This window comes from Dermochelys coriacea, chromosome 2 (genome assembly GCF_009764565.3).
Source record: "Dermochelys coriacea isolate rDerCor1 chromosome 2, rDerCor1.pri.v4, whole genome shotgun sequence".
NCBI lineage: Eukaryota > Metazoa > Chordata > Testudines > Dermochelyidae > Dermochelys > Dermochelys coriacea.
Window position 1 is genome coordinate 75581707 of NC_050069.1, and position 12407 is coordinate 75594113.

The 12407-nt window shown below is 42.6% G+C and overlaps 1 protein-coding gene across 6 annotated transcripts in view; it reads right to left on the reverse strand.

Annotated features, from left to right (window-relative positions):
- Window positions 1-12407, reverse strand: part of SPIDR (scaffold protein involved in DNA repair) — a 318808-nt gene that overhangs the window by 203934 nt on the left and 102467 nt on the right. For all 6 annotated transcript variants that reach the window (XM_038388517.2, XM_043507890.1, XM_043507888.1 and 3 more), the window contains one exon: window positions 7751-7851. In XM_038388517.2, the coding sequence (XP_038244445.1) occupies window positions 7751-7851 (101 nt within the window). The remainder of the gene's footprint in view (window positions 1-7750; window positions 7852-12407) is intronic.

Here is a 12407-nt window from a genome sequence, read left to right on the forward strand (position 1 = left end):
CCCCTGGCTGCCCCTATTCCTAGGATCTGGAGGGAGGGATATGCCGCTGCTTCAAGGAGCCACACGGAGCCACAGCAGGCAAGGAGCACCGCTGACTGAACTTTTAATGGCCCGATCAGCAGTGCTGACCAGAGCCACCAGGGTCCCTTTTCGACCGGGTGTTCCGGTCAAAAACCAGACACCTGGCAACCCTACTCTGCCCCTGTGATGTTCCCCTGGTGTTACGGGACTGGTGATCTGCTAGTTCAGTCCAATCCTTGACTCTGGGAGCCAGCCTTACCCTGCTCCGCTGTGTGAACCCCCACTTCTGGGCTGTCCACAGCCTCTAGCATATAAGCTGCTCTATGTGAGTGTGCACTTTTGGCCAGCCGCTGCTCGGATTGTGCAACCAAATGACACTGGACAATATCTCCGGTCCCAAACACAACTCTAGGAAGCTCTGTCTTGCACTGCCCGCGGGATACTGCAAGCTTGTATGAGTTCATCAGTTTAATAAAGAAACTGATAAGTACCAGGCTTGTTACAGGAGTCTCTGACGTGCTTCAAACAAACGCACTGCTTCAGGTAGAATAAACAAACAAATACATAAATTACAAAAGATAGATTTTAAGTGATTATACGTCAAAGCACAACAAATCTGATTTGGTCAAATGAAATAAAAGCAAAAGGCAATCTGAGCTGATCTTAACATTTTCAGTTCCCTTACAAACTTAGATCCTTCTCACCACAGGCTGGCTTGTTGCGCCTCAGCCAGGCTCTTCCCTTTGATCAGCGCTTCAGTCGCTTGGTGGTAGTGTCTGTAGATCGGGGTGGGCAAACTACGGTGTGCAAGCCATATCCAGCCCATCAGGGCTTTGGATCCAGCCCAGGGGATTGCCCCCCATGGTGCTACAGGCCCCGCGCCACTCTCAGAAGCGGCGGGCACCACGTCCCTGTGCGGCCCCTGGGGGAGGAAGGGCAGAGGGCTCCATACGTTGCCTTTGCCTCCAGGTATCGCCCCCACAGCTCCCATTGTCCAGGAACGGAGAACTGCGGCCAATGGGAACTTCGGGGGAGGTACCTGGAGGCATGGCAAAGGCAGCACATGCAGCATGGTTCTGGTTGCTTCCCGGAGCAGTGCCACATGGGGCCAGGGCAGGCAGGCAGGGAGCCTGCCCTGCCCCGGTGCGTGCCGTTGTCACCCTGGAGCCCGAACCCCTCCTGCACCCCCAACCCCAACTCCCTTCCCTGAGCCCCCTGCTGCACCCTGCACCTCAACTCCCTTCCCTGAGCCCCTTCATACACCCCACACCCCTCCTCTGCCCCAATCCCTTGCCCTGAGCCCGATCCTGCATACTGCACCCCCTCCTACACCCGCACTCCCTCCCGCACCCCAACCCGCTGCCCTGCATACAATTTTCCCACCCAGATGCGGCCCTCGGTCCAAAAAGTTTGCCCACCCGTGCTGTAGATGGAGGTGGAAGAGAGAGCATGGCAAACCTCTCCCTTTTATCAGGTTCTTTCTTCCCTCTTGGCTTTGCTCCCCGCCCTTCAGATTCAGGTGAGTATTACCTCATTGTACCTCACCAAACGGACCAAGGGAAGGTGGGGTGACTCACTCGAGAGTCCAACAGTTGCTGCCTAGGCCAGTGTCCTTTGTTCCTGTGAAGCTGGGCTGGGCTTGTCCCAAACATGCCATGATGAAGTGTGAACTGCCCCTCTGCTCCTGGAGAGTTTTGCCTGGGCTTGTTTTAAACCCTGGGGACACATTTTCAGCCTCATAACTATATATATGAAATTACAACCTACAACATTACTGTAACAATAATGCTTAGTGCATCACGAGCCTTCCAAAGACACCTGACATGACTTTGCATTGGATACCACACAATCATATTATAAAGATGAACATGGAGGTGCAAGGTGTTCCCCCGAGGTAGAGAGCATCACAGCCCCCTCCCTCTACACTTGAAAAATCTTCCAAAAGACCAACAGCCATATACAGCAATCAGATGTAATATAGTCATAGTTAGCCTCTACCTCAAGAAGGGATGCACCATTCCACAGGTGCTAAAATGAAGATACTTCTCTCTACAGAATAAGGTGTAGGCTCTGTTGTGGCAGAGCTCAGAAAACTCTCAGACATTCCAAGCTGCTATGGAGTCTGATGTAGACAAAAGCAATACCCTTAATGAATAACCCTCTCAATTCACAGTATGAAAGACAACACACACATGCTTCAAGGGGGCGCTGTTTTCTGAAGCAGTAACTCAGCTCTGCTACAGAGAGGCAGTCAAACCACACCAATTACATACAATTAAGCTCTGCAACAGAACAAAGGAATTTTTAAAGAATAAAGCCAAAAAGAAAGATTTCATTGGATGACATGGAGGTTGACACAACATGCAAGATAATAGCAATATAAAAGCTTCAGTTTTTGCAACATAATATGCCATGAGGGGGTCAGCCAGACCCTTCTGGAAATATTTCTCCTAAAATCACAAATAAAACCAAAGGCCTTGGATTAATTTCATTGGGAATTCCTCCCTCCTTCCTTATCACTGAATTTCTGGTCTATGCGAACATACAATACAGAGCATCCAAAATGACTTAACAGATCTTCAACAACTAAGCTGCTTCAATCTCTTCCCAATGATCACTGTGCTCATCTGTCTCTTTTGTGTCTGCCTTTAGCAACAGAAGCAGAGACAAGAGCTGCATGAGAGTCGGAAACAATCCTGCATTTTAGAAATATTATCAGAGCAAAGAAAACCTAGAAGGCTGAGTATCATGCTGCCTGGAGCAGCTCACAGCCAAGACTGCCAATCTCAGGACAGATTGTCAAAAGCAGGGCAGACACCCCAAACTGGTGATATGTTCTATAATTAGATTACGTCAACCCAGTAACAATGTGAATTCCTATCTCACTGTACCAGTCTTACCATGGAGTCCCAGACAGTCCCTTTGGGCTCTCCATTCTATCTTGCCACACAGACAAGCTGGATTTAGTGATAAATGATCACTTACACCAAAAATCACAAAATATTCAGGTTGCTCCCAGTCCCAAGAGACTAGCCACTTACTCCAGATCAATTTGTCTTTGGGATAAGATCTAACGTACAATATCTACAGCCAATCTTGTAATAAACTAACTAAAGGTTTATTAACTAGGAAAAAGAAATAAGAGTTATTTACAGGCTAAAGCAGGCAAGCATATACACACAAATGAGTTTAAATCTGTGATTCAAAAGGTGACAGAGATGTAGTAATCTGTCAACACTGGATGTCTTTTTTGGGCTTAATTCAGGTCAACCCTGCAGATCTCTGCTTTTTGTTTCTTAGCTCCTGCCCTTGTGAGATTCCAAACAGTAAAGAGAAGAAAAATCTTCATGCTAGCAATTTTTATTTCCCTCTTCCAGCATTCAAGTGGATGGCACAAGGCTTTCTGCACGTACTTCTCCATGGGTGGATGGGGCAATCAACAAAGCTTTTGTCCTACAACGGCCTACTTAATATTTGATAGTCCTCTTGGATGGGTAGGGGAACTGACTCTTCTTGTCCGAGTTCACAATTTCAGAGCAGGCATTTTTACAATCATAAAACAAACTTTATAGCATGGAATACAGACATTACAAGTAAGATTAATGTATGAAACAATTTACAAGCATTTCATAGAGCCTAAATATTAAATATGTTCTTATAAAGCTAGTATGTATTTTGAACAAAACTAACATATAGGTGAGCTGGTTTCGTTTCCAGCTATTAGTTTGTCAGTTCTTAGCTAACGCCTACGGCCTTGGCCAGAGCTGGCACTTTCTTTTCCAACATTACACTGAGACCAACAAGAGATTCTTATCTTAAATCCCAATAAGATGAAAGCCAAAAGTGTTACAGTTAGCAGCAAAACAAAATTATTACACTCTTAGATTACAGGCAGTTACATTAATGTTGCCTGTCACAGCAAAATCATAACCATTCAGGCTGAAACTTTCCATACTGGGCATCTGACCTAGGTTGAATATTTTTTTTTTCCCAATTTCAGATAAAACAAGTCAGCTATTTTTGAGAACCAGATTAGATTAGGGAAATATATGTTGTCCAGCCCATGTAAAAAACAAATAAAAACAAACAAAAAAAATCACAGCCATGTTGCTGAGAAGCTCTAGCGCTTCCACCCTTTGTAAGACAGACTTGAAATTTTGTAGTGGGGTTACCCTGATGTAAGAGATGTGTCCTTTGTTGCCCCTGTGAAAATTCACCCAAATTCAGCCAATTTATGAGACTCTGAAAAATCATACTTTATACACACTCAGTAGAGTCTTAAGAGTTTGGCAGCTACATTCTTTGAAGATTCAGAGGCACGTGATCATGTAATTGGAGACTGTATCATAAAATTGCATACATCCAAGGGGGATAAATTAAAATTTCCTATGCAATCTTAATTCTAGCATTTCCTAACATTTAAGACCCTAGATGAGTGGTTCCCAAACCAGGGGTGCTGCTTGTTCAGGGAAAGCCCCTGGCGGGCTGGGCCGGTTTGTTTACTGGCTGCGTCCACAGGTTCAGCCGATCGTGGCTCCCAATGGCAGTGGTTCACCGTTTTCAGCCAATGGGGGCTGTGGGAAGTGATGGGGGCCGAGGGACATGCTGGCCACCTTTCCCGCAGCCCCCATTGGCCTGGAGCGGCGAACTGCAGCCAGTGGGAGCCGTGATCGGCCAAACCTGCGGACGCGGCAGGTAAACAAACCCGCCCAGCCCACCAGAGGGTTTCCGTGAACAAGCAGCGCTCCTAGTTTGGGAACCACTGCCCTAGCTGGACATAAAATTTTCACCTTTTGAACTCAAGTACTTCAGTGACAGGGACATTATGAATACCTATTGTGCTAGATAAGAGATGCAGTTCTGCAGAATATTAATGATGCACATGCCACATCAAGTAGTTGCTGAACCGACTAGAGGGGATGCCATTTTAGATTTAATTTTGGTGAGTAGCGAGGACCTCATAGAAGAAATGGTTGTAGGGGATAATCTTGGCTCAAGTGATCATGAGCTAATTCAGTTCAAACTGAACGGAAGGATTAACAAAAATAAATCTGCAACTAGAGTTTTTGATTTCAAAAGGGCTGACTTTCAAAAATTAAGGAAATTAGTTAGGGAAGTGGATTGGACTGAAGAACTTATGGATCTAAAGGTAGAGGAGGCCTGGGATTACTTTAAATCAAAACTGCAGAAGCTATCAGAAGTCTGTATCCCAAGAAAGGGGAAAAAATTCATAGGAAGGAGTTGTAGACCAAGCTGGATGAGCAAGCATCTTAGAGAGGTGATTAAGAAGAAGCAAAAAGCATACAGGAGTGGAAGATGGGAGGGATCAGCAAGGAAAGCTACCTTATTGAGGTCAGAACATGTAGGGATAAAGTGAGACGGGCTAAAAGTTGAGTAGAGTTGGACCTTGCAAAGGGAATTAAAACCAATAGTAAAAGGTTCTATAGCCATATAAATAAGAAGAAAACTAAGAAAGAAGAAGTGGGGCCGCTAAACACTGAGGATGGAGTGGAGGTTAAAGATAATCTAGGCATGGCCCAATATCTAAACAAATACTTTGCCTCAGTCTTTAATAAGGCTAAAGAGGATCTTAGAGATAATGGTAGCATGGCAAATGGGAATGAGGATATGGAGGTAGATATTACCATATCTGAGGTAGAAGCAAAACTGAAACAGCTTAATGGGACTAAATCGGGGGGCCCAGATAATCTTCATCCAAGAATATTAAAGAAATTGACACCTGAAATTGCAAGCCCATTAGCAAGAATTTTTAATGAATCTGTAAACTCAGGAGTTATACCAAATGATTAGAGAGTTGCTAGTATAGTTCCTATTTTTAAGAAAGGAAAAAAAAGTGATCCGGGTAATTACAGGCCAGTTATTTGACATCTGTAGTATGCAAGGTCTTGGAAAAATTCTTGAAGGAGAAATTAGTTAAGGACATTGAAGTCAATGGTAAATGGGACAAAATACAACATGGTTTTACAAAAGGTAGATCGTGCCAAACCAACCTTATCTTTTTCAAAAAAGTAACAGATTTTTTAGATAAAGGAAACGCAGTGGATTAATTTACCTAGATTTCAGTAAGGTGTTTGATACTGTGCCACATGGGGAATTATTAGTTAAATTGGAGAAGATGGGGATCAATATGAACATCAAAAGGTGGATAAGGAATTGGTTAAAGGGGAGACTGCAACGGGTCCTACTGAAAGGAGAACTGTCAGGCTGGAGGGAGGTTACCAGTGGAGTTCCTCAGGGATCGGTTTGGGGACCAATCTTATTTAATCTTTTTATTACTGACCTTGGCACAAAAAGTGGGAGTGTGCTAATAAAGTTTGCAGATGATACAAAGCTGGGAGGTATTGCCAATTCAGAGAAGGATCGGGATATTATACAGGAGGATCTGGATGACCTTGTCAACTGGAGTAATAGTAATAGGATGAAATATAATAGCGAGAAGTGTAAGGTTATGCATTTAGGGATTAACGACAAGAATTTTAGTTATAAGTTGGGGACGCATCAATTAGAAGTAACGGAAGAGGAGAATGACCTTGGAGTATTGGTTGATCATAGGATGACTATGAGCTGCCAATGCGATATGGCTGTGAAAAAAGCTAATGCGGTTTTGGGATGCATCAGGAGAGGCATTTCCAGTAGGGATAAGGAGGTTTTAGTACCATTATACAAGGCACTGGTGAGACCTCACCTAGAATACTGTGTGCAGTTCTGGTCTCCCATGTTTAAAAAGGATGAATTCAAACTGGAGCATGTACAGAGAAGGGCTACTAGGATGATCCGAGGAATGGAAAACTTGTCTTACGAAAGGAGACTTAAGGAGCTTGGCTTGTTTAGCCTAACTAATAGAAGGTTGAGGGGAGATATGATTGCTCTCTATAAATATATCAGAGGGATAAATACAGGAGAGGGAGAGGAATTATTTAACCTCAGCACCAATGTGGACACAAGAACAAATGGGTATAAACTGGCCACCAGGAAGTTTAGACTTGAAATTAGACGAAGGTTTCTAACCATCAGAGGAGTGAAGTTTTGGAATAGCCTTCCAAGGAAAGCAGTGGGGGCAAAAGATCTATCTGGCTTTAAGATTCTACTTAAGTTTATGGAGGAGATGGTATGATGGGATAATGGGATTTTGGTAATTAATTGATCTTTAAATATTCAGGGTAAATAGGCCTAATCCCTGAGATGGATATTAGATGGATGGGATCTGAGTTACCCAGGAAAGAATTTTCTGTAGTATCTGGCTGGTGAATCTTGCCCATATGCTCAGGGTTTAGCTGATCGCCGTATTTGGGGTTGGGAAGGAATTTTCCTCCAGGGCAGATGGAAGAAGCCCTGGAGGTTTTTCGCCTTCCTCTGTAGCATGGGGCATGGGTCACGGGTCACTTGAGGGAGGATTCTCTGCTCCTTGAAGTATTTAATCCACAATTTGAGGATTTCAATAGCTCAGAGATAGGTGAGGTTTTTCGTAGGAGTGGGTGGTTGAGATTCTGTGGCCTGCGTTGTGAACGAGGTCGGACTAGATGATCAGAATGGTCCCTTCTGACCTTAGTATCTATGAATCTATGAAACTCAGAGCCACTGCTATATAGAATACAAACTTGCACCATATTACTATATGCATGGAAATGTAAAATATTTTTCTAATGAATAGATGCAACAGTAACAAATATGTACTTTCATATAACATGCCTACATACATGGTTCTTACCTGAAGAGGTTTTATACTCTGAAACACATTGATGTTTCCAAAAGCTAATGGCAGACCTCTCTCTGTTCTGCAGCCGATTTAACCTCTCTGCTAGCCCTCCCCTGCAGAGAGTAAAGAAATGCTCAATTAAACTAAGAATTAGCATTCAGTTTTGACAAGTGACAAGTCATAGGACAGATGAAATATTTATTCTGTCACCCTCAGAGACAGAGACATACTTTAAAATTACTCTACAGATTAGTTCAGACAATTCAGATCGGGCTACAATCCCAATAAAATGTGAGCTTAATACAATACACAAAAAGACACAGAAATGTTCATCATCCTGGTATTCAAAATTTCAAGTCCCTCAGTCCTCCACCAATATGAGTTTAAGGAAGTATTTCCATCCTCCCTCTGCACTTCCACTTTTTTTTTTTTTAAATTAGAAGAAAAAACACAAATATAGGACAAGTTTGAAAACACCCAGATCTGTCAAGAGCAATGCCCCACCCAGAATGTCACCTTATCCATAACTTTCACCTGGGGTTCACTTTACAGCCACTTTTTCAAAGTTGCTTGCTCGCTGGCAATGAGTGATTGCAAAAATATTCTTTTAGCCACACTTTACCCTGGGTCAAGTGTGCATTTCAGTGGCCTGAAAACTCTCCACACTGGAATTTATTCAACATTCTCGAGGTCAGAGGAAGAGGAGTGGCATCTGAAACATATACATTTAAGGTAATTTCAAAGCGATTCCTATACCTTTGACACTGACCCCAAAGGAGTCAGTTTTCTAGTTTAAGAACAAACAGACTAGTGTGTATGAAGCTGCCTTTGGACTATTGTGGGACTATTTGGGCATTTTTCTTCCCCTCTGACTTAGATAAATTTTCATATTTATCTATCTGAGAATAAAATCATCTGAAAAAATCATTTATGCAGGACTGCAACTTGTGTTTCCTTTCCCTACATTCAGCTATCATCTATTATTGATTCTTTAACAATAATCCTTCCATTTCCCATCAGAAAGTGCAGTTATAAGAAGCTGTGAATTTGCTCAGTTTCAAAGTATAAAATATACTCAAGACAGTACTTATGAGAAATTCTCAGCTGCTCATTGGAAATAGTTGTTTCTGCATCCGTTTGGTACATTGTAAAATACAATAAAAGGATATGCCATGCATGAGAGGAATTTCCACGGTAAACAGGGGATGGATAGTTTACAGTTAAGATTTGTTTGGGTTTGTTTTTTGTTTTTGTTTTTTAAAACAAAACCAGAAATTAACTACTTCTTTTGGTTCAAACATATACACACATTACAACAGAGTTTACAATATTGATATTTGATGAACACCAAGTTATATTTTATATATAATACTGTTGCATACATTATTAAGAGTACTGGTGGGGATATGCTGTACAAGTTATGTATGTATGTTAATATGGAATATGCAAGCAATATCATGGCTGGACAGGTAAGAGGACAAACTAACTATGAATATATTTTCCTTTATTAAAGATGGAAGATAGAGCATGGTGCAAAGTTGGTATTGGAAACAGCACAGAATCTAATCTCTTTTCCATGTTTAGAGGGAGGCAAGAATATTTGTTTAAATTACTTTTAATTATTTTTTTTTGTACATACAAGCTGGTGTTCATGAATTCTTCTCTGCCCAGTGAACTGTCACACTCAAGGTACATCTACACAGCAAACGAAAAGACCCTTGGCAGCAAGTCTCCAAATCTAAGTCAATTCACTTGGGAGTGCTGGTAGCGCAAGATCCATAAACCTGGAAATCCTGGACACCCCCTCATCTCAGGCATTGGCACCCTGATAGCAGGATTGTTTGGCTATGTAGACTCCCTCCTCAGGCCTATGCTACCAGCACTCCCAGCTATCTTTGAGACACCACTGACTTCCTGAGGAAACTACAATCCATCGGTGATCTTCCTGAAAACACCATCCTGGCCACTATGGATGTAAAAGCCCGCTACCAACATTCCACACAAAGATGGACTACAAGCCATAGGAACAGTATCCCCAATAATGTCACGGCAAACCTGGTGGCTGAACTTTGGGACTTGGTCCTCACCCATAACTATTTCACATTTGGGGACTCTGTATACCTTCAAATCAGCGGCACTGTTATGGGTACATGCATGGCCCCACAGTATGCCAACATTTTATGGCTGACTTAGAACAACGCTTCCTCAGCTCTCATCCCCTAATGCCCCTACTCTACTTGCGCTACATTGATGACATCTTCATCATCTGGGCCCATGGAAAAGAAGCCCTTGAGGAATTCCACCATGATTTCAACAATTTCCATCCCACCATCAATCTCAGCCTGGACCAGTCCACACAAGAGATCCACTTCCTGGACACTATGGTGCTAATAAGCGATGGTCACATAAACACCACCCTATACCGGAAACCTAGTGACCGCTATTCCTTACCTACGTGCCTCCAGCTTTCATCCAAACCACATCACACTATCAATTGTCTACAGCCAAGCTCTACGATACAACCTCTCAGACAGAGACAAACACCTACAAGATCTATATCAAGCATTCTTACAACTACAATACCCACCTGCTGAAGTGAAGAAACAGATTGACAGAGCCAAAAGAGTACCCAAAAGTCAACTACTACAGGATAGGCCCAACAACAACAAAAAAACCCAAAAAAAACCACACAACAGAACGCCACTAGCCATCACCTTCAGCCCCCAACTAAAACCTCTCCAACACATCATCAAGGATCTACAACCCATCCTGAAGGATGGCCCATCACTCTCACAGATCTTGGGAGACAGGCCAATCCTTGCTTACAGTCAGCCCCCCAACCTCAAGCAAATACTCACCAGCAACCACACACCACACAACAGAAACACTAACCCAGGAACCTATCCTTGCAACAAAGCCCGTTGCCAACTCTGTCCACATATCTATTCAGGGGACACCATCATAGGACCTAATCACATCAGCCACACTATCAGAGGCTCGTTCACCTGTGCATCTACCAATGTGATATATGCCATCATGTGCCAGCAATGCCCCTCTGCCATGTACATTGCTCAAACTGGACAGTCTCTACATAAAAGAATAAATGGACACAAATCAGACATCAAGAATGATAACATTCAAAAACCAGTCGGAGAACACTTCAATCTCTTTGGTCACTCGATTACAGACCTAAAAATTGCAATTCTTCAACAAAAAAACTTCAAAAACAGACTCCAACAAGAGACTGCTGAATTGGAATTAATTTGCAAACTGGATACAATTAATTTAGGCTTGAATAAAGACTAAAGATGGGTCATTACACAAAGTAAAACTATTTCCCCATGTTTATTTCCCTCCTCCCCACCCCCCACTGTTCCTCAGACATTCTTGTCAACTGCTGGAAATGGCCCACCTTGATTATCACTACAAAAGGTTTTTTTTCTTCTCTCCTGCTGGTAATAGCTTACCTTAAGTGATGACTCTCCTTACAGTGTGTATGGTAACACCCATTGTTTCATGTTCTCGGTGTATATAAATCTCCCCACTATATTTTCCACTGAATGTATCCGATGAAGTGAGCTGTAGTTCACGAAAGCTTATGCTCAAATAAATTTGTTAGTCTCTAAGGTGCCACAAGTCCTCCTTTTCTTTTAACTGAAGTAGTGTAACTTAGGTCGACTTACTGCAGTATTGTAGACCCGCCCTAAAAAAACTAGAATAGATGTTTTGGCTTTGCTGGAGCCCAGGCTTTGACACCTGGCGAAGGGGGAGGGTCATGGAACCCAGGCTCCTGCCCAAGCCTGAATGCTAACACTGCTATTTTTAGCCCTACAGCACAAGCCCTGCAAGCCCTAGTCAGCTGACCTGGGCTCTGTTACTTGCTTTTGACAAGATTTCAAGGTATACCATTTTTACTCTGCATCAGCTTCAGGGGTTGTTGTCATGTTCTATCTTATGACTTCCTCATTTTGCTGGAATCTGTGATGCAGGCCTTTGTTGATGCTAGTATTTGCTGTGGTCTTGCTTCATTTTGTCAGACATTGGCATCAATGCAGGGCCTCTTGTAACTAGCTCTTGAACTCAACTGTGGTTGTGTTTCTTTGTGCAGCTGTGTGCCTCGGGAAGGGGTGGAAGGGTATGATATTTTCAAATGCCATATTTCCTTTTTTGGCAGATCCAGACACTATGATGTACTTAATTGGCCTATATGATTGACTTACATTTTGGTGTATATAATTTGACAGGTGGCAAATGTCATTTTGAAGAATAAAATATGATTCTTTTCTGTGAAGGAGGTGGACAGTATGTTTTTATATAACAAATAGCATACTTTGAGATTTATGTCATATTGCTTGGCACGTCAACCTTTCCCAAGAAAGAACAATTTTTTGTGAAACAATTTAACATGTGCATTCATTTAGCCACCTATTATGCAAAGGTAACCAATCATACATTCTCCATTGCCCACAATTTTTCCATATTTTATCTGGTGTCACTATTTTATGCAGTAAAAAGAAAAGGAGTACTTGTGTCACCTTAAAGACTCTAAGTCTCTAAGGTGCCACAAGTACTCCTTTTCTTTTTGTAAATACAGACTAACATGGCTGCTACTCTAAAACCTATTTTATCCAGTGAAATCCCCTAGGAAAGACTCCAATTTAAGAAGCAG